This window comes from Eumetopias jubatus, unplaced genomic scaffold (genome assembly GCF_037043125.1).
Source record: "Eumetopias jubatus isolate StellerSeaLion01/CBP00866 unplaced genomic scaffold, mEumJub1_p1.0 scaffold_2, whole genome shotgun sequence".
Lineage (NCBI taxonomy): Eukaryota > Metazoa > Chordata > Mammalia > Carnivora > Otariidae > Eumetopias > Eumetopias jubatus.
The window spans coordinates 121098694-121121136 of record NW_028274808.1 but is presented as its reverse complement, the minus strand read 5'-3'; the positions used below and the strand labels follow the sequence as shown (position 1 = coordinate 121121136).

The following is a 22443-nucleotide window of genomic DNA, read 5'->3' as shown; positions in this document are numbered from 1 at the left end:
TCATTGACATATCATTTTCATAGCCCAAGACTAAAAGCTGAGTACTTAATAATATGAGCTTGATTAAACATATTATGATGCAGCCATATGAGGAAGTAAGATACCTCTGTTAAACATTAGTCCTCTAAGAATATAGGAAGATAAGGAGGTAGGCTTATAATTTCATGAAACAAAAATGTAGACTACAAAATAGCATGTAAAGTATCAAGTATATTTACAAGTATTTATTTCTAGAGGGCAATTTGTGTAGTGGGTACCTCTGGGTGATTACAAATTTTCCCAACTAGTCAGTTTCTAGAATACTCTAACATTTTCTAAATTTCCTTCAAAGCACATGACTTATTTTTATAAATAGAACATGTCCCAATAAATGATTTGAGTATTTTTAAGCAACCTGTATAGCAGTGAATTTGAATTTTTCAGAAGCAGAAATGCTGCAATGGAGATGCATATTGTAGTAAATATTTCTTGAATGCTAACCTCAGGCTAGAGGTAAGACATAGTATCTCTTTATAATTCTCACACTATAATAATATGTATAATCCAATAAGGTTATTCTGCAATACTCTATTTCTAGTGTGTGTTTGTGCATGCATATACATATGTATATAATAAAACCTGTTCTTATTCTGTATCTGGTAGTACTGAAGTACCTAAACGTTCAGAGGAGACTACACTCAAGGGACAATCTGTTGATCAAGGTTGTAACTTCAAGGGGCAGAAAGAAATATTAGTTTTGGCTATGTCTTTGATGACTACCTTTTCTCACCACTTCTGTCGGATAAGCTTCCTATAGAAGGGCTTTGGCCAGGCTGCTTCTCCCTATCCCCTTTAGTATAGGTATACTATCCCTTCCGTCGCTCCCTGCCCTCTGGACACTATGCAGTTTCTTCACTTTTGGTCTCCTGCTATGGCTCTGGTTTTCCTGATTCTCTTCACACCTAGCCCTCTGCTCCCTGCCTGCCCCATGCTGGGTCATTGGCATGGATCTTTTCTTTGTGGCTGTTAGCCAGTTTCCTCTTTCATTCTCCATGCCTTTGACAAGGCTTAGACTAGATAGCTTCATCAGCATGTCAGACATTCTCCCCATATTTAAAGGCTTCCTGAAATCCTAACCTCTTCATGAATCATAGCACCTGGCATACAGTAGGCATTCATTCATTCCTAAAGGACTTCGATTCCCTCCACACTAGAAGTGCAACAGTGATTTCTGCCCTATGAGGCTCCGACATATGCTCAACACACACAACAAAGCATGCCCACTAAACCCTGTACAGGCTACTCTCACTCTAGATTTTTTCTAAAATCTTTGAGCCTATATTAACCTGAGAACCAACTTTAGAATTCCTTTGAAAGAAAGTATCTGTTTAGAAACACACCTTAATGAGGATGCTGGTCTTAAAACATGCCCCCAAATTATTTGACATTCTTTCTGTCAAGAAAGGTGGGATCTGTGTTCCAGCCCATTGAATCTGGATTCTGTGTTTGTCTGTCAAATGGAGTACGGAGAAAGTGATGCCACATCACTATATAAATTTAGGCCCTGAGAACTGGCATCATCTGCTATTGTCTGTTGAGATACTCATTGTTGGAACTCAGCCACCATGTTTTGAGGAAGCCCAAGCAGCCCATGGAGAGGGCACGCTAAAGAGGAACTGAGGCCCCAGCTGAACGCCCAGCTGATAGCATCAGCCTTCCGGTCATGTGAGTTAGCCATCTGGGAAGTAGATTCTCCGGTCCCTAGTCGAGCTGCTGGGTAAGGCAGACCCAGACATTCCATGCTAAGCCCTGCCCAAATTACAGGTTCGTGAGCTAAACAAATGTTTGTTGTGGCTTTTAGGCCACTGTTTGGGGGTGGATTGCTACTCAGCAATATACAACTGGAACAGTGGGCCTACTTGGTTATGAGGATGAGGTCTCCTGCACATATTGTAGTGGGTTTGCATTAGCGGGGCTCCGGTAGGTGGCTAAAGGGCTCTGTGTAAGAAATAAGAGGATATTGGACAGTTCTAAGGCAGCAAGCTAAGGAGCAGAGGAAGCAGAGGATGAAGGGAGGGAGAGGGCTGTAGCAATAGGGAGAGTGGCTCAAGCACAAATGAACTCAACAGGCTGTGAAATTATCTAGCCCAGAGATGAAAGACATGATCTAGAACAGGGATATCCGTGGTTCAGGTTTAAGGTGTTTGCTAAGGCAGCTGGCTGCCACGTGATGATGCACCTGTTAATCTCCATCCCACGCACCCTAAACCTTCCCCCAAATCCTGCTGTATATCTAGTTTCGAGTCTGGAACACTCAGGAGTTGATGAGTGTATGGCCTTAAAATCTGTGGGGCAATGCAGTGCAGAGTAACATAGTGAACGCTTGAAGCAAAATGGAGAATGCAATTTGAGAATGCACTGGAAACAAGAGCTGGAAGCCAGAGGTGACTCAGGAAAACATAAGGTTTATAACTGTCCTCCCCTCTTTCTCACTCCATAACCCCCATCCCCTGGACATAGGCGAGGGATCCTGGATGTCTCTCTTTGTGGAATGTGGGCTCAAATCTTTGGGGGGCCTTTGATCTTAGGGTTTATAGTGACTTCAGTTGACTAGCGGTTGACTTATGGGACACGTTACAGCATTGATTCTCACTGTGCACTGGGTCTCCAAAATGTGTGCCTCTAATATTTGTGCTTTGAGGGGGATAAACACAATTAATTTCCTGGGCCTCCATGTGGGCCCTCAGGGACACTTGTCTAGGTTGGTCTCTGGTGTCACTGGAGCATCACACACCTTGGTGGGTGCTCCTCACAATGCAGCTTAATGATGCAAGCAGTTAGATTCCTTCAGTTGGTCGGTCAGGTGAAATACTCTGGTACAGGGAAAGACCCATGCCAGACTTCTGATCAACCAACCGTAAGATAACAACTTGGTCTTGTCTGAAGCCACGAAGCTTGTGGTTACTGCAGCAATGGAAAACCAGTACAACCTGGATGTGAACCATTACAAAGAGGATTTTAGTTAAGTGAAGGATTTAAATTAGAATACAGAAGAAAGTCAAAATGTCCACAGCTTGCTTTTTGAGTCACAATAGAGACAAATAGTGCATGTTTTCTTTGAAGTTACTTTTACTGGAAAAACAACAACAAAACATTTTGTTTTTCAAAAGAGTCAAAATAAAAGACTATTACACAAGATTGCACAATCACTTACGAATGCCGCAGTTAAAGGTAAGTAGGCCAGTCTCACAGAGTCCTTGTCTAAGTAGTTTTCTCCGTCTGCAACATACCGAGAACGTAATTCTCACAGCTGCTGGGCTGATTTCACAGTCCCATTGGCCAAGCTCACTGTGTCTCATAATTGAATCAGACCTCAGGTAGGAACTTTTCCACCAAGACTACTGTCTTGAGAGCAGTTTTAATGTTCACATTCTTTCCATTTACCTCTGGCCTTTTTCATAGGCAGGGGTACAATTCGGCATTACCCAATGTCTTTCTCCATTTACCCCCCGATTTCCTCTCCTCTGCTTGGGACATAACTTCCACAGTCTTCACATTCTTTTCCACCACCACTGTCTTTACTCTACAGTAATATGACTTACATGTAAATATAGAAACCTACATCCTCAAAGAGGGAGAAAAAGAAAGGACCACCTGCTAGAACACAGATCCAGGTAGGACAGGTAATTCCAAGGAGCCCCGGCAAGGACTTTACCATGAACACTAGCTTGTAAAAAGCAACTGTGAACTTAAAAAAAGAAATCAAATTAGATATGGTGTGTGTGTGTGTGTGTGTGTGTGTGTGTGTGTGTTGTTCTGCACCATTTTGAATTAAATAGGAATAAACCTAATAATATGCTCTAGTTGCAACACGAAACAAGAATGTTAACAGCTTACAAACACTGCTGGGAACGCTCAGTTCTCTTCTGAGACATGGGGCATACAAATGAGTCCAATTCACAGAATCTTCCTCTGGGCCTTGTAGTCACACGTGCCACAGATGGATGTGCTTTCTTTCCAGAGAACCAGAGGTTGCAATTCTGATTAGATTCAAGCTCAAGGTACAATTTAGCAAATGCTACATGCTTTATTAATGATTTTATGCACCTGTGAGGTCTACTTAGGACCCAGAAGTTAGGTAAGAATATAGAAACAGTCTCTTGAAAATATAAATCATAGCTATCTGTATATCTTCTTAGAAATTATGAAAAAGCCTAACATAGTTTATGAATTTGATTTTTATAAATAGTTTTCTAAAACAAGCCTACACATAATTTTTCCCCTCAACAGTACTGATAAAATACAGGGCACCTTCTTCTTTCAAGTATTTGGGTAAAATAGTATACCCTGAGAATTTGGGGTGCAAACCTACACCTTGTAAACTGTAGAATGAAACTCCTCAAGCACCACGTAGGAAAATGTATACCATGATAGTTTTTAAACACAGAGACTATTACTGAATGTGTTTTCTCGTGCACATATATATATACTTATCATGAGATTATAGTCAATCTACTTAAGAATCAATACTGTCCTGCAGTCCAAAGTATTATTGCAGGTAGCATGAGCATTCAATTTGTAGCAAACACAGACTTTCATTTCTATGAAGTATGAAAATAATTAAAATGCATGAAATCTCTTTAAGAGGCAAGAATGATAAAGTCAAATCTGAAATTAAGAAATTTGTATCACTAGATAGTTCCTAGTGTTATAAGGATGAATTTGAAATGTGTGCTAACGTTTGAGATTTGTCATAAAGCTGTCGAAGTGTAATTTGGTTTAGCTTATTTACTCAGTGGTATATAGAGAGCCACATACATGCAAACATATAAAGACATATACAGACATCCAGAGAGCCTATATATTAAGTCACGAACTGCATATTTGGGCTTCATTTAATCCTGAGGGCAATTTCAGTGAGTGCTCTTAAGAAAATATATTCTACTGGATTAAAGATTTCATACTGGTTACAAATGTGTTCAGTTTTCCAGAAACAACTCAAATGGAGCCTATTTCAACCTGACCATTTAACCAACAGGGAGAAAGAGGAAATGGGTCAAGGTTTCTACAGACAATGCCCCGTGGTTCCTCTGGAAAACTGAGTCCCACACGTTAACCTTGAGAGGAAATGGCAAGAAACAGACTCTACAATTCTAGTTCGACTCCAGTTTGAGGTACTATTTTGGAAATGCCACGTGCTTTATCAATGGTTTTGTGTACATAAAACATAAAAGGGTAGTGCAGTAGCTAAAGGGACAGTGTCAGGGTAATAGTTTTATGGATAAGATGGCTTCATAGACTCTTATTTTATTCCACTTAACTTTGGTTGAAACAGGAAGGGCACAACCACTTTATTCAAATAGCAAGGCAACCTCAAGAAATAATAAAACACTGAAAATAAGGATTTAGATTTACCGGGTGTCTTTAAAAATGTTCCTCCCGATCACTTGAGGTAGTAAATGGCCAGCAGCATTGGTTTGGTTTTTGTGGTTTGATGAAACAGAGAACCATAAAATTATCAATAAACAATGTGGCATTCATAGAATATTATTTTTAAAATTACAGTTTTAACCACTTGGACATTTACTACGTCCTTGACAGCTTCTTAGAGGATGTGGCCTGATAGAGCTGACAACTGAACAGTTCTCTTTTCTTTCCTAGTTTCTGTACTAGTTTACCTCAATGTGAGAATTTAAGGCTCAGATCTGCCGGTGATAAATAATGATAAATAGCTTATGGGGTCCCCAGGCCCTTGGTAGGTGAGAACTCTACCACATTGGCTAGGGAAGGAAATGTCTCTCTTTCTGAAGACCTGGCAAGCAGCTGACTACTCAATATGATCACTGATGATCACCACTCAATAGGATCACGATTAGCCTTTTCGTAAAAGTCACACATGGTTTTAAAAGAGTCGTCAACTCTGGTACCATCTCCACCCAAATCCTAGATCTGTTTTGCCAGATGTGTTCAAACGCTTGAGAATTCACGGTGTTGCTTTGAGTATTGCAGGTTGGAGATCTTTGAAATTGATTGTACTTTCTTCATTTAATATTAAGTGACCTTATACCCAGCCAATCTCTACAGAAAATGAGGAATGGCTGATGCTGTAAGAGCCCTGCAGTAGTGAAAAATTAAGTCAGTTCTGGGGCGAAGCTGCTGCTGTACCTGGGTGGGAAGACCTCCGTGGCCAAGGACTAAGGCTTTCCTCAATACGGGACAAGGGCATCTCGTCTATGCACAGAGGCTGTTTTATATTTTGCACTTCATTTCATCGCTCATCAGTGCATTGATTGAATTGTGACCAGAGCTGACTACTCCTGCCTCAACCCTTTTCTTCTACCCAACAGTATTTCTCTTTAGAGCAAAATCCCTTTAAGAAAGGCCCTAAAGGTGAAATCGAGTTATTTTTCCTAAAGGAGTCTGATACGGGAAGCCTAACTACAAAGTAATGGATTATGTAAATCATACGAAAATCAGTCCCAGGTTTTTACTCACATCTTCAGTCGTGAATCGCATAAAATGCTGTGGCTTCAAGAAAACATTCTAAGCAGAAACCAAAGACTGATGATCATTAAAATCAAAACAAGGATCTAAAAGAAATTTACCAGGATGCCTTGTCTTCGGATAAATAAATAGGTAAGATTCCTTAAAGAAAGTTTGGGAGAACCTTCAAGTTATTCCCTCTCCTTAAAAGTAGGAAATATTCCAATGTGTCCTTTGTTGAATATATGTTGACACACTTACTATCGATGACAATCTAAATATTTATCTGTTCAATCAAGTCTTCAAGACTCACCATGAACACTCACTAAAATAACCTTCAGAATTGAGTTAAACTGAGGCAGTATTAAAAGTCGCTGAAAGGTTCTGTGATTTGGGTTCTTGACACCTCGTAAGCCCATAAGGAGCAAATGATGCAATCCTAGGTCCTTGCTCTCGGTGTGGCTGGGGCTGGAGAGAATCAGAACCACTGAATCAGTTTACATTCCACTCTACCGCCCCCAAACAGGCCACTCCTCAGACTCCAAGCAATCCGTGAGAGAGGAGCATGCAACTATGGAGGGAGGGAATCACTGAAGAGGACCAAAAAAAGGCTATCCACTCATAACAAAGGTTGGATTCCTAGAGGAAAAGAGACATTTTATACATTTCTGAGACTAAGAACTTAATTTTAAACACAGTCACTGGCTCTTCAGGACTTCAAGCCATTCTATTTTAAGGCAACAGGTAGCGTCATGGCGTTGTACAAAAGGGAAAATGAAAACAAAGCCCGAGAGTTAAAACCATTAGTTTTCACAATCACATTTGAAATCATGCTAAACCCAATAAAAAGAACGTGTAGAACATAACCAAGGGAATGACTAGGCTTGACTGGTATATGATTCAAAATGCAGACCCATTGTATTTAAAATCGAACATGTGATCTGACTCTGCCATCTAATCCGCGAACCTCTAAGGAGATCTGTGATCCAAACTATTGATCTGCCAGCGTGCTTTACAACAGAACCAATCTCATGGTGTCGTATCTTTCGATTGAACTATGAGAACACTGAAGGGATGGTTATGCCTAGTCACAAGTACAGGAGGGAAAGATGAAGCGAAAGCTTATCTTCTGCTATTAAAGTATAAAAAGAAATAATTTTGCAACCATTCACTCAGCTTAGTAACACTAAAATAACACAAACTGTCTTAACAGGGTTGTTCAGGAAAATATAGAAACTTACACACTTGGTTTATAAGAAGCAAAAACTAAGAATAACACATGTAGAGGAAGTTTACAGCTGAATTCTTAGTGCTGTTACAACACAACCTTCCGATTACAGAATAGTCCATCTTCTGTCTTGCTCCTATAAATAAACATAGTCAAAGAGAAAATCATCAGTTCTAAAAGTAAATCTCACTTTTCAAGAAGCAAGAAAAATGTCAAGCTATATTTTATTTAACTATTTGGCTAATTTCAACATTGCTAAATATGTTTGGCAAATGTGTTTCCGAACTTACTTAGACATTATACTGACTTCAAGAAAATGCCCAGAGTGGAACCTCTCTTTGAAACTTGAATTAAATCCAATCAACTGTTTGAAATGATTTTAGAGTTAAATGTTTAGTTTCACTGAAATCATCCTTAGCAGAGATAAAACAGTGTAATAGATATGTTCCTAAAACATGATGCAGAAATGATATTTAAGCTAAAGAGAAAAATTTGAAATTTACCATGAGTTAGTAATATAGTTAAGGGAGTAAATTCTATACTGAGAATTCTTATAAGTGAACGATCACTACCTAAATTATGTAGAATTTCAGACAGTGCATTTTGATTAAACTGAGATACAGTGTTTAGAGCCTGTAACTTAGTTAAATCCATTCTACACATTGACAAGTTCAAAATCCTACTGAAAATGAGCCCTTTCTGTCGATCTGTCTCTCTATATATAGTATATCTACTAACATTTTGCCTAAAAAAAACATTATTTTTAGCATTTGAGAATTGATATTTGAATACAATATTATGAAGACAGAAATAGGCTGTCCTACAGGTAATATCTGCTGGGGATTAAGAAAACTCTATCGTGTAAAAAATAACCTCTGAGAAGTATCAAATAACAGCCATCTAATCAATTATATACAATCAGAGTAGCTCGGCTAGGGATTTTTTAATCCTGTCATCTAAAAATTGACCTGTGTTAAATACATAAGGAAAAAAGTCTATAAGAATAATTATGATTATTGGGACACCTGGGTGGCTCAGTTGGTTAAATGTCTGCCTTTGGCTGAGGTCGTGATCCCGGGGTGGTGGGATTGAGTCCCGAGCCCCGTCGTGTGGGGCTCCCTGCTCGGCAGGGACCATGCTTCTCCCTCTCCCTCTGCCCCTCCCCACCATGATGTCTTTCAGGCAGGTGCTCTTTCTCTCAAATAAATAAATAAAATCTTTAAAAAAAAGAATATTTATCATCTCACGTTGTTTATTTTATTCTTCTGTATTTTATATTGAGGAATGACCTTCAAGATGAAATGGGCTGTGGTAGGTTTGGAGACTTCTCATTTGCTAAATTTAAGTTTTTGAACCTTAGGACATATAAAGCAGCAACAGGAAAATAAACTATAATTACAAAGGGAGGAGAAGAAAATAGAAGACTAAGAAGAAGAATTTCAGATTCAAGGACCCAAGGATCTGACAACAAGTCAGGCTGAGTCCCTCATGAGGCAGGATTTTGTGAAGATTCCCTGGGAAGAGTGAGAAGGACACAGGGTGGTCGTAGGGGCAGGGGAGGGGAGGGGGCTTGTGGACAGTGGTGGAGTGGGGGTGGGAGGTGAACTACGGGATGGTGAGAACAGTCTGAGAAATGAAGGAGAATCTATTTATACAATCTACTGGGATCATTTTTAGGGATCCACAGCCCAGATATTGCCTTTCTATTCATTCACAGGACACTGGTTCTGCTTACATTAACTTCCCAGGAATTTTCCTTGAAATTTTGAAAATAATAAAGTTGCTCCAACACCTATTAAGGATAAAATAACAAAACCCACCAGTTTAACCTCTCAGAGGATCATGAAGAAGTCAGTACAGATGAGAGGGGTGATGACACTGTGTCACCAGGCATTTGGCCTCGATGACTTCCCATGATTATAGGACCAGAACACATGACAAAGTTCGGCAGGGATGCTGGGTCAGATTTGCCCTTGCTCCTCGCAGACCTGTGCCCAGACAGAGAGGAAAATCTCTACATGCAGCTGACAAGCAATATCCAGAGTTGTATAACGTTCTGGAAGGCCTTGGTCCTAAGGTACCCTGACCCACAGCCAACTGGCCTGCCCCAAGAGATAAGACAGATCAAAGGGGACTGCAGGGCTGTGGGCCCTGCCTTCAGTTGGGGGAAATATAAAGCAATCCTGGATGCAGGACCCTAATGCTGGGTACCCTGGAAATCTGCCTGGATAAGGGCCAATTTGCTGCTCTGGTGAAGGCCCCTCAAGGATGACGGGGTTCTGAGGCATTCAGGAGGTTCGTAGCTGTTTGCTATGTCCTTTGTAATGGTGTTAGAACTCAATCTTCACAACATTCCTGCAAGGTATTTCCATTTTACAGTTGAAGAGACCAAGGCCCAGAAAGGAAAAGTCGCTTGTCCAAAGTAATACGAGCATTAGAATTTGAGCCAGAGCTGCCTGACATCAAGGGGCCTATACTTGGCCTTTAGTCAAAGCCCCACAGTTCTCCTTCAACTATAATGCATGAACCCATGCTACTCATGTGGACATCCCCTACCCACTCCTCACTACTTCCCACAACTACCTCCCTACCCCCGCCCACTGGGAGAGTCACAGCCACCCCACGAAGTTCTGAACCTGCCTTGAATTCTCTTTGAGGCATAAGATGTTCGAATACCTAAGGACAGCTAACATGGAGACTCAGTATCTGCTAGACCTTGCCAGATTCGGGGTCAGTTTGTTATCTGATTCTCTTCCCCCTTTTCCCAGGGCAGGGAAGAGGGACAGTTCGCCACAAGAAACTGAGGCCTGGAGGCCAGAGAGCAAAAGAAGTGGGCATACAGGGTTCACCCGGGAGGGTGTGGGCCACAGAGCTCGAAGGGCCTGGGCCGCCGCTGATCTGTTCAGCTGGGACAAGTTATTTTTTCATGGGTCAAACAGGAATTAGAAATAGTACCTTCTTACTTTAAGAATCAAACGGCATGATATTGTCTTGATATACAATAAATGATTAATACCCAGTAGCTATTACTTTTCATTTATTATTAATTTTATAGGCACTAGAGAAGAAAATATAAAGGCAATCCAATTGCAGAGAAAGGCACAAAAGCATAAGCTGGAAGGAAGCTACAATCCAAGAAAGGAAAGAGGGAGAAAAGGTGAAAAAGACATTAGGAAGATAATAAAAGAGCAGCTATAGATAATAACTGAGAGAGAAAGCCACAGCTAAGTGAGGGGAAAAACAGAAATAAACAAACTAATTCAGGAATGTAATTCTAGGATGCACTACAGATGAAGCGTTACGCTTGCAGCCTGCAGCCCTTCCTTCCACCTGGCCTCCTGCAGGAAGCCACGGGAATGTCCAGTGAGGCAGCCAGGCAGGGGTCACCTGTCCCTCGGGCCGTCCCGTGGGTGATGAAAACAAACACATGCAGGAAAAGGTGAGCAGAGGGGAAGAAGCAAGGTGGAGCCTCACATTAAAGCAACCGAAAGTGAATGGGAAAACAGAGACCATAAAAAGGAATGAAATTACCAAACAAAAAAGCAAAAAAAAAAACAAAAAACAGTAAAAATTAAATTCTCAAACCAATGGTCAGGGAAGACAGGAATGGGGAGTGAACGGGTGGGACAGACACCAGGAAGGAGGGCCACCAAAGCAGAGTGGCCTTAGAGAGAAAAAGAGGAGGTGACATGAAGAGCAGGAAAGAAACCAGCTGGGAAGAGATTCTGGTAGAGAATAATTCGGGTTTCAAGTCCCAACTCTGTCCTCAGGGAAAAACTGTGATGTAAAAAGCGTCACTTAAGCTCTCTGAGCCCCAATTTCCTCCTGCAATTTTATTTTATTTTATTTTATTTTATGTTTTATTTATTTTTATTTAAATTCAATAAGCCAGCATATAGTACATCATTACTTTTTGATGTAGTGTTCAATGATTCATCAGTTGCCTTTAATACCCAGTGCTCATGGCGTCACTAATGCCCATCCCCTGGTTACCCCAACCCCCCACCCCCTCCCTTCCTGCAATTTGAATGCAAGGGACAGGGTTTGATGATCTGAGGAGCCCTGGAGGGTTGCCTCTGCTCCCAGCCCCACTCTCTTTCCACTTCAGCTGCTGCTCTGTGGGGCTCCGTTGAGGGGGCAGAAAGAACCTGGAGGAAGCGAGGAGGAAAGAGAGACCAATGTGTAGGAGCAACCTAAAGCACACTCAGAAATGAAAAGACAAATGGATCAAGTCTTACAGGGAAAAAGACCAGACATTCAATGAAACAAAACAATTGCGTGACCTGCCATGGCGCGGGCGTGGTGCCCATTAAAGTTTTCTTTTGGGGCGCCTGGGTGGCTCAGTCGTTTGGGCGGCTGACTTCGGCTTGGGTCAGTGGGGAGCCTCTTTCTCCCTCTCCCTTTGCCCCTCCCCCTGCTTGTGTGCTCTCTCTCTCAAATAAATAAATAAAATTTAAAAAAATAGTTTTCTTTTGTTATTATTACATATTTATTTTATCTTTATGTCCCTGCAAATGGCATTTGTGATCAATTCTCAGTGAATGTTTTAAAACAAAAATACGGCATCGAAGTGCGTGGGCCGGAAAAAGCATGTTGGGGAAGGAAAAATACAACTACGTGTGTCGAATGACAGAAAACTCAACCAAAAATAATCCCATCAGAAAAGGCATCAAAGATCCTGTGGAAAAGGGACTTTCAACCCAAAAGTCAACAAACGATAAACCGGTGCGCCTAGCACACTGGCACGTCACGCCCGGGGTACCATTGTGACTACCAGTCGCTGGGTCACGGGCTGTGAACTGCCCCATCCATTGACCACAATGTGTGACGTCGTTACTAAGGAAGGATAAAGCAAATAATATCGCTAATTATCTTCTTAGCTGGGCTATGACCTGGCAAAGTTTGGGGAATGCCACCACCTGGACCCCAGGAAGGGGAGAAGCAGCTAGACCCACCTGTGAAAGCTGAACCAAAGGGAAATTCATAACCTAATCATCAGAGAGAGAGCATGGCAGCTGGTTATGCTCAGAAATACACGGCAGGGAGAAAGCAAAGCTCCCTGTTACAATGTGCAGCTAAAAATAGATGATGGAATACTTATTATTTGAGCTGGAAGGAATCTTAAAGGTTACGACAGGACTTGAACCTTGGTCTCGCAGTTCTGTGTGTAGGGGTCTGTGTCCTCCTGCTGGCGTGTGGGCTCTTGGCCTGGGGACCATACCGGGTCACACGTGGGTTAACAGCCTCACCGCAGAGTACACCGTGGCTGGTGGAGTGTAAACATGTAATCCGTGTTCTTTGGATGCATGAGGGAATGAACGCATTTCGTTCAAACATTCATTCTATACAAATGTGCGGAGATGCACAAAGGAGAGCCCCAGTGTGCTGGCTGTCAGTACAGAGCTCATTATGCTCTCTGCCATCCTTCCTTTGCTCCAGGCCTCCTACCAAGGAGTGCACAGTGTGGCCCGGGAGCCAAGAGCCCCTTCTGCAAGTCCTGGCTTATCTCATTCCCTGGGGATTGTGGCAAAGCCATTCCAGTCTGAGCCCTAGTTTTCTTCTCTGTGAAATGTTGTGATTGGATCAAATTACTGGTGTGACTTCTTAGTTGAAAGGGGCACCTAAACTCCTACCCTACCTCAAGGAAGATCTCTGAAGTCAGTCTGGTTTTCAACGGAAATCTTCAACAGAAACCAGTTTCCAAGACTTCTCACCCTGACCATCCATACGAGTATCCGTTGATCATGAGTGTGTACAGTGTAATTTTTTTTACATATCTGACCAAAGTTTACAATATTTTGCACACAAGAGAAAGAACAGCACACTTTTTTTTTTTAATGTATCTTTCTTTGGAAAGCGACATAGAGCTCTCAGGAAGGTGAGTTTTGAAGGATTTTGGTTAGTTATCTGAGTTTGGATAGTAGATTTTTGCCTGTATATAAAATTCTAATCGTTAGATCCTGACTAGTGTTCTTCAACTGCGAAGGCAGCTTTTGTACTTCTATCTTTAGGGCTGTGGACTAAAATAAAAGACTGTGCTTTCACAGGGGAAAACTTAAAAAAAAATTACCATTCAAATCTCGAACCCTCAAAATCCGGATTTATATTTGTGTCTGATGGCAACAACTCCATGCCGAATCTCTCCAGACTCGGCAGACAGGAGAAAAGCCAAAAGCAGCTGCTAGAGGGACAGCGTACAAGTGTGTGCCCGGTTGCTCCCTCCTCTGTGCCCTGACCTCTCTGCCCCTTGCTTCTGCACCTCCATGGTTCACACAAAGGCCTCACGGGATTAGCTGCCCCAAAATAGCTTTAGGTAAACATACCACCTGTCCGGATGATTACAATATTTTTGTCTAGAGGCTACTCTTTTCTTTCTGCAAAACTAAGTGTCTAATTCTGAGCCTCTTCCGTATGCCTATTGGTTTTTTTACATTGAATAAAAGATGCATTGTTTACCTTGAATGCCCACACCCCCTCTTTGTGACTGTCATACACCGCAGGTTGCAAACTCTTAGAGAGGAAGAATTCGAATTATCTATTTCTAGAGTGCAAGGAAAATGAGGCTTGGGCTCTCATCTGAATTTTTAGAGCAAGACCCAAGGATTTTTGAACGGTGGTCTAATGTCTGGAAGTCTAACAAACGTAATGCATAGTAACAGTCCCTGAATTTGGAAAAGGTTTTATACCTTGCAATATACTCTGATGTCATCTGACATTCAGGTAAATTTTGAGGAGTAGATATTATTGACAGGAGTGTCATGAGTGCTAGAGAGTTTGCATGCCCAAGAAGACACAGCTGGTGAGAAGACCAAGCCATGACTCTAATTCACTGATCCCACTTCTTAATTTAAGGCTCTTTCATTGCACGGAGAAACAATATTCTTCTGTTCCTTTTAATTCAGAAAGGAATTCCATCTCCCTTCTTGGTTCAGTACGATCTTACGGAAAAGTGAAAGTCCTAGAAGCATATATGATGCCAACACATCCTCATCTGAAAAGAACAGGAAAATGAGGGGGCAGATCTGTCCCCACACTGCTGACACCTTTGTGCTCCTATCTGAAGGCGGCCCATGTCTTATGTGTTTGACCTGAAGTGTCCTGGGTCAGACAAGCCAAATTCACTTCTCCTGTCATGTTCCATGGCTGTATTTACAGCAAGGATTCCAGTCTGTGAATGTGGATTAATTCGGGTGTTAGGAATCTACTTTATCTGATTTCTTTTAAAGGGGGACAAGTGGAGGTTGATTATTTTCTGAAGGGAGAGAATGCAGAGATGAAAAGGAGCGTCTTACAGGGATTAGCAGCCCAGCATAGTGGATTCAGTCTAATCAGACTGGATCAAACCCAGCAGCCCATCCAAGGAACCACTGCAACTGGAGGATCTCCCCTTTTTCATGGAAGTCAAGTGTGTGTGTGTGTGTGTGCGCGCACGCGTGTGTGTGATATATTAAAGACCTTGAACTCGCCCTAGGAGAAAGTACTCTAAGTGTCTGGAAACAAAAATAAGAGCTTAAAATATACAGTCCCTTCATAGAAGAAATGTCAAGAGAAAGAAGATGTGGTGGAGGGAGAGAGAAGCCTTTCTACAGATTTCAGAAAACCTCCGAACAAGAAAATGTCAGTGTGATTCTCCCTCCTTGTGAGGAGCAACTGGATCAACGGTGTTCCCTGTGATCTCTCAGGATATTCGTGCCTTCTGTCACTGGGGCTGCTGGGAATAGAGTGAAGCTCACTCCACAAAATCCAGACCAGGTTTTCCTTTCTTTCCCCTGCCAACCTTCACCAAAGGCTAACCTGACAGATCTAAGGTTCACTTCCCTCCTACTCACCGGTTGGAAAAACACTGGGGCAGTTTTGAAAAGGTCAATGGGGGAAAGGCTTGCTGCGAGGATTGAGGAGTGGGAAGAGGAAACTTGGTAAGAAAACTAGCTCCTTAATCATTTGGATGGGGTTTTGTTCTGTTCTCCCAACATGCCCCTTTCGACAGACAGCCTCCCCTACCACTTCAAACACAAAACAATAGGATTGCTCTTAATCCCTGAAAACTGATTATCAAAGTAACATTCACTCACCAGCAGCTACTCCGTTCTGCTTTCTGGGGACTGCTCATCATCTGTGTTCTACCACAAAGCTCATGGTGGTGCCATCAAAGGAAGGGGGGGCAATGATCCTCGGCCCCAGCGGTTGCGAAGTGATGCTGATGACAGGCTTGCCATGCAGCTGGGCAAAGCCTTTGGCCCCCACAAGCTGGGATGTGGCTGCTGGGGCCGAGGAGGAAGAGGAAGCAGGAGACTGACCAGAGGCCATGAAGTACGGGGCCTCAGTGAATGTCGCAGCTGCCTCTTTGCTGGGGGGCTCTGCCGCCATGGAGGAGAGCTCGCTACCCCCTGGAGTGTGAGCAATTGGCGTGGGCTGCAGGGCATTGGTGGGCAGCACCGTGGGCAGAAACCCAGGGTAGATCATGTAGGTGGGTCCATAGGCCCCAGGACTCAGGGCCAAGGGAGGCACAGGGAGGGACATGGGAGCCACAGCCTGCTGCTGGGAGGTCATGGGCACATCCACATACTGCCCCGTCTCAGGGTCAAACAGTCTTCGGGTCATGGGCTGTACTGGTGTGTCCACCAGATAGTACTGGCCAGTCGTCACATCCAGAAGCATCTTGCGCTGGGTCTGCTGGGGCTGTGGCTGCTGGAAGGGGTCTGCGGGGACTGAAGCTGGGCCTGCAGGTGCTGGAGCAGGCATGCTGGGTGGGGAGAAGCACAGGACCTGGGGCTGGGCTCCCTGCAGGGTGAAGGGCAGCGGGGGCTGGTGGTAGATGGCAGTGGGGAGATGCTCAGGGCTCTGTGGCCCTGTGGGGGCGGCAACTGTCTCCCTGGGGTTCTCGGGTTTGGTACGCCAAGCTGGCCGGCTGGTTCCACTGACCTGAGAGCCTTTGGGACTACTGGGGACCTGGCTGCGGGCACTCAGGGGGGGCAAGCTGCAGAGAGTGGCCGCTGAGGAGGCTGGGGGCCCCTCCCTCCCAGCCCCGGGCCTGCCTGGAAGCTCTCCGGCGGCCGTAGAGCTTCCTTTGAGGGGGATGGACAGGTAATTCTCACAGTCACTATGGTTCTTTTCCACACTGCTGCCATTTTTCCTATTGGTCACCTCATCAGGAGGCGCCCGCGCGGCCGGAGAGATCTTGAGGGACCGGAGTCCCTGGGATTTGATGCCCTTTGCTGCTGAAGGAGTCTCTGGAGAAGGCCCTTGGGGGAACTTGCCGGCGACACCCCCAGTTTTCTGGGTGCTGCTGGCACTCACCGTGAACACGTTTCGGTTGCTGGGGAGTGGTGGGAGGGGCTGCAGGGGCTGGGTTCTCTCCACATCCTTGTGGGCCGGGGGTATGTAGAGGGATCGCGGCCTTTCCCTGGCCAGGCTCTCGAAGGCGGCTGCCCGGGCAGACACACTCTCAGTGCCAGGGTTGGAGTTTCTCCGCTGCAGACGCTCCGCAGGGCCCCCACGCAGCACCACGCCGCCTTTGTTTCCGGTGCCCCTCTCGGCCGGCTCACCCAGGCGTTTGGCCAGCTTGTCTGGGTCCCCCTCCGCACCCGCAGCCCCTTCCCTCTCCTCGCTGGCAATGAGCGACAGGACGTGGCTGTCCATCATCATGGGCAAAGGGTCACTTTTGCGCTTCCACTCGTTCCTGTTGAAGCTGTACAGCTCCTCCATGGACCTCACGGCGGCCGTCAGCTTCTCCAGGGCATTCCGAGAGGGCTTTGGGGCTTTCCCTTCCTCCTTGACCTCCTCCTCCTTGGCCTTCTCTGGGGTCTTCTGAGCAGAAGCCTTAGAGACGATCTTGAGCACAGGCAGGTAAGAGCCCTGCTCGGGCTTATTGGGGGCAATGGTGGCCACGGGCAGCCTGCCAGATGCCCTGTGAACCAAGACGGTCCCTTCTGGAGAGGACGAATTCAAGAACCGGCCGCCGCCACCTTTGCCTACGTTCTCCCTCGGCTCCCGGTCCATGCTACCTTCCCTCGGGTTCACCACCGCCTGGCACGTAATCACTATGGGGGAAAGGGATCTGGATCCACCCCCTGCAGCAGCCAGCTGCCTGGGCTTGGGCCCGGTCAGCCCCTGCTCTGGGGTAACACTGCCCTTGTCACTGCTGTCCCCTGACCCTTTGATTAGTTTCCTGACATCTCTCACCTGGTGGAGGGGGCCTTGGGCCTTGGACTTGTCTCTGACGTCTCTCACCTGGAACTGGGGCACTTTTTCCAGGTTGTCTCCCCGGAAGAGCTTCTGCTGCGCCCTGCCGTTGTCCTCAGCGGTCTTGAAGAGGTTAGGGGCGCTGCCGCTGGCCAATTGGGGCGTGAGCAATTTGGCAATGTTGAAGTCCGAGCTTGGCTGTTGCACGCTCCCCAGCCGGATCTTGATTTCGGGAGCCTTGGGCCGGATCACTGCCGTGGAGGTGGCTTGGGCGGCAGGGTACTTGGTGGCCTGCTTCCCCGGCTGCTTGTCCTTGGGCGTCTGCTGGATGTTAGGGACAAAGAGGCGCGACATGATGGTGGACTTGCTGGCAGAGATCTCTCCAAGATCAGCTCTCCAGTCGCCCCCTTTGGGAAGCTTCAGCTTCCCAATGGGGGCCTTTTCTTCCCGCTTCTCGGCCTCCTTCTCCTTCCAGGAGCGGAATGCACTGTTCTGACTCCGCAGGAAGATGCCTTTGACAGTCTCCGATGCGCTCTTTTTAATTTCACAGACTTCTTCAGTGTGTCCGTCCGCGAAATTTCGGCCAGAGACTGCATTGCACTCGCGAGGAGCACTGGCTTTGAAAATTGGCGATTTGGACTCGGCCGCGGAGCCCTCCGCACCTGCATCGGACACGCTGACCACCGTGTACTCAGAGCCAGCCTCGGAGTGGCGAGAACTCTGCCTCTGCAGGCCCCTCTCCCGCTGCTTCTCCCCCCTGGCGGGACCCTCTATCTCCTTGGCGGTGCTGGAGAGGTTATGGTGGGATGTGTCAGTGACTTCTCCCCTCTCCATTTTGAACTCATGTTCCCGCTGCATCTTCTTGGAGATGACATTTTTGAGCAGACTGGAAGCAAACTTGGACTTCTTCTGGGGGCCGTCGGCGCGGGAGGCAGGCTTGCTGCTCTCAGAGGCCTCGGAGCCGTCGTCCGTGTACACCGACCCGGGGCCCTTGCTGGAGCCTTTGGTGGTTCTGCAGGGCCCAGTGGCTGAGCTGGCTTTGCTCTCACTGCGAAAATTCAGGGGCTCGAGAAGGGTGACCACGCGGGAGCCCGTCTGGACCTGCTTCTGGAAACACAGAGGTGTCTCCACGTGTTTGATTTCCCCCTCGACTTTGCTGACCACGAACTCCAAGGCTTTGGTCTGGGACTTCTTGGCCTGGATGTAGAGCTGGTTTGCGGCCGTCCTGGCCCCACCGCCCTTCCTCAGACCTGCGGCCACAGAGGCCGCACTGCTCCTGAGGAGGCTCTGCTCCACCCTGGCTCCAACACCTCCACATTTTAAATCCAGGAAAGTCGACCACCGCCCAAAGCCGACTTCGGAGAGTGTGGAGGACTCCCGGGAGCTGATGTTCAGGGCCTCGAAGTAGGGGTAGGCCAGGCTCCGGAAGGCCCGGGAGGTCAGGTTCCGTACCTCCTTGTCCGCATCGTCCAGTTCACTCACGGCACTGGAGGCTCCGCTGGAGTAGTCCACCAGCTCCTTCGCCCGAATGGCCCCGCACCGGGTTTGCAGGCGAGCAGGGACAGCAATGAATTTCTTTGCATGGTCCTGAGCCACGGCTGCAGCCGGGTCTTGCTTCAGTGAACTTGAATTGTGTTCAGCAGCTGTAGAGACGCGGAGGCTCATGTCGCCTTCATGCTTGGCAGCATAAATAATGTTTTGCTTTGCACGCACGTTGCTAGGCTCATTTATAGCCCGGGAAGTCGGTTTGATTGATAGGAGGATCTGGCTTGCTGCACTCCCACAGCTGCTGGCTGCATCGGCTGCTGCCCCTGAAGCTGCCTCCGGGGGCTCGGGCAAGGGCTCACTCAGGGTGGCAGTGCCAGGCCCAGTGGGTGGGGGAGTGGGGTCACTGTCAGAGGGGCCGCTGCCCACTTCCGTGCTGCTGGTGTGGCGACCACCGCTGTCTGCGCTGGGGCGCGCCGGGTCACTGCTGGTGGGGCTCGGAGTCTGGGTGGCATGGGTGCTGGGAGTGGTGCTGAGGTAGCAGCTGTTGTCATCATCCTCTTCGGTCGGGGTGGTGACGTCCCCCGGGGTCTCGTCGCTGCCACCAAAGGAAGCGTAGTCCACGAATGAGTAGATCACGTTGTTGTCCTCGAAATCCCAGCGGGAGGCCAGTCCCACATCAAAATCCATGTCCTGCTCCACCTCACTCAGCTGGATCTCGTGGGTGGTGATGTAGTGAGCCTCCTCATTTTTTGGGGGGTCCCTGCTGCCCTGAGACTTGGCAATAATGTCCCTGCACTCAGTTCCATCTCCCCCTCCTCCTCCCCCTCCTCCTGCCCCTCCTCCTCCTGCTTTTCCCTCTCCCCCCCCTTCTCCTCCCCCCCTGGGCTGGCGGCTCACTGCGCTCTGACCACTGTCACTCTCAAAGCCTAAAGATGAAGACGAGGTGGCCAGAGCCCCTGCTGATGTGGTGGTATCATCCATCTTGGAAAGGCCACCTTCTTCTGCTTTGTCCACTGGGGAGGAGGTCGAGGAGGAGGAAGATGAGAAGTTGCTGCCCTCATCAGTGCGGGAGAGCTGGGATCTGCAGAGTTCCGAGGCAGCAGGATTCTTCTGGGGGGTCGGAGCCTCGCTCTCCTGACCGCTGGGCTCCCCTTGGGCTTCCTCCTTGGGACTCCTGGGGGCCCTCTGCTCCCCTGGGCGGGGCCGCAGGGCGAGTCTCCTGGTGCGGGGACTCTCCCCCGGGGCTGCGGCCGAAGCACACATCTCCACATATTTCGCCTCTCGCTGGGAGGAGGCCGGTGGCCCCGGCAGCAGCGGCCGCATCTGCTGCTTCAGCTCCTGGCTATCTTGAGCTCCGCTCCCCGGGTCGCCCACCTCCTGCAGTCTTGCCTGCGGACTCAGCTCCCCGGGGGTGGCTTCCATCCCGAGCCCTCGCCCAAGTTGCAGCGACAGCAGGAGACAGTGGTGAGCGGCGCCGGGGCTGGCCCGGCTCCCTCCCTGGCCCTGGAGGGGCTGCAGAGTGGCCCTAAGCAGAGCCCCACGTGCCTGGCCCGGGCCCAAGGCTGGAGGCACCACTGCGGTTGCTGCCACCCCTTCCCGGTTCTTCAGCCCCTGTGGCGGGGCCGGGACAAGCCCAAGGGAGGAGGGAAGGCTCCCGGCAGGGGTGGCAGGGGTGGTCTGAGGCCCGGGGGCTGCTGCTCTGGCCGAGACTGTGGCCACCTTCCTGTGGCTGAGCTGTTCTGTCCAGTTGTTTGCCTGGCACCGCCTGCAGCCACGAGTCTGAATGCCATCGGCCACGGAAGGAGCAGCATCTGTAGGTCGACCCAGGGACTTCCAGAAATGAAAGGAAAGCATGTGCTGTTTCTTGTGAAGCCTTGTCCCTTTCCTGGATGGGGCGAGAGTGGGTCACGTCATTCCAGAAATATTTTTAGTGTCTATTCCCTAGTCATACCGAAACCACACTTGAGGGCAGAGAGAAGAGGCGTTGAGATGACAAGAGAAGGTTGAGGGTGGAGGGGGCCATGTGGGTTCTCACTCGGACCAGCCACATGCTCTATGTAATCTAGTATGGAGATGTCTAGCAGGCATGAAAGGATTCTTTACCCACTGCCATCTTTCACTCCCAAGTCTGATTAAATGGGTTCTTCCCCTTGTTCTTACATAAAATCCAAATTCTGCGTTGCGTTCCAAACAAATTCAGGATGATCCAGAAAGATTTCAAACTCTCTTCTAGACATATGGTAGGCTTTCTGCTTGCCTCCAAATCTATGCATTTTCTTTTTCTTTCATCTCAAATCAGATGAGTTCTGGTAATAAAACTTTTCATAGCAATAAAATATTCCATCCCTCTTTCTCCAAAGTTACACTCTATAAAACATAATCTGTTTGTTTCAAAATCGAAGCCCTTCTAGAATTCTTACTGTGTTGACATGAAGTATTAAAAGGGCAATTTTCAAAGACTTAAGACGTAACACTTTAAATATACTTTGACATATAGTCACTAAAAAGGAGCACATGGGGTCAAAAACGAACACTACTTCAAATCCCTACAGTAGCCAATCGATCTCAAAAAAAAAAAATTCTTAAACTTCTAAAACCGTGGCAAGATAATAAACCTTCAATTAAATATAGCCTGGGCTGCAGCCTCATGATTCAGTTTCGCTGGCTGAATTCCAGACCTGCAGGGCGTGGAGTCAAAAGGCACAAAAGAACAAGGAATACACTTACCCTTCATGAGTACAGTGTGGCTTGGAGGGAGGTTCAGAGAGGAAATGTGACCCGCTGGCATGCCCCACGGACATGAAGCCAAAGTCCTAGTTCACTGGCTCTGAGTTACATCCATTTCTGATAATTCAGTAGTTGTGCAAGGGAATTTGCCAGGCACCCCACGGTGGAGTTTCTCTGCTGGCCACCCTCAGAACAGATCCTTGGGTGCTGTCGGTGGAGAACCACGACTCTTGGTTTTGGTGAGATCTGGCCCTCATCACCTGCCAGGCCTAATTTCACCACTATACATAGTCTATGTGTCACTTATGCCGATTAAATAAAGCACTATTTTAAACATCCACATTTGTGGGGAACAA

General features: G+C 46.8%; 1 protein-coding gene across 2 annotated transcripts; it reads right to left on the bottom strand.

Annotated features, from left to right (window-relative positions):
• Positions 1-15799: 15799 nt before the first annotated feature.
• CUNH4orf54 (chromosome unknown C4orf54 homolog) lies at positions 15800-22149 on the bottom strand. Of its 2 annotated transcripts, none has more exons than XM_028093907.2 (2): positions 22082-22149; positions 15800-21233 (listed from the first exon to the last, which is right to left on the bottom strand). In XM_028093907.2, exon 2 carries the CDS (start codon positions 21212-21214, stop codon positions 15800-15802), a length of 5415 nt encoding a protein of 1804 aa, XP_027949708.1. In that variant the 5' UTR covers positions 21215-21233; positions 22082-22149. The 2 variants fall into 2 exon arrangements, with proteins under 2 accessions (XP_027949708.1, XP_087876289.1); XM_088020163.1 differs by having other exon boundaries at positions 15800-21245; positions 22088-22149.
• Positions 22150-22443: the final 294 nt, after the last annotated feature.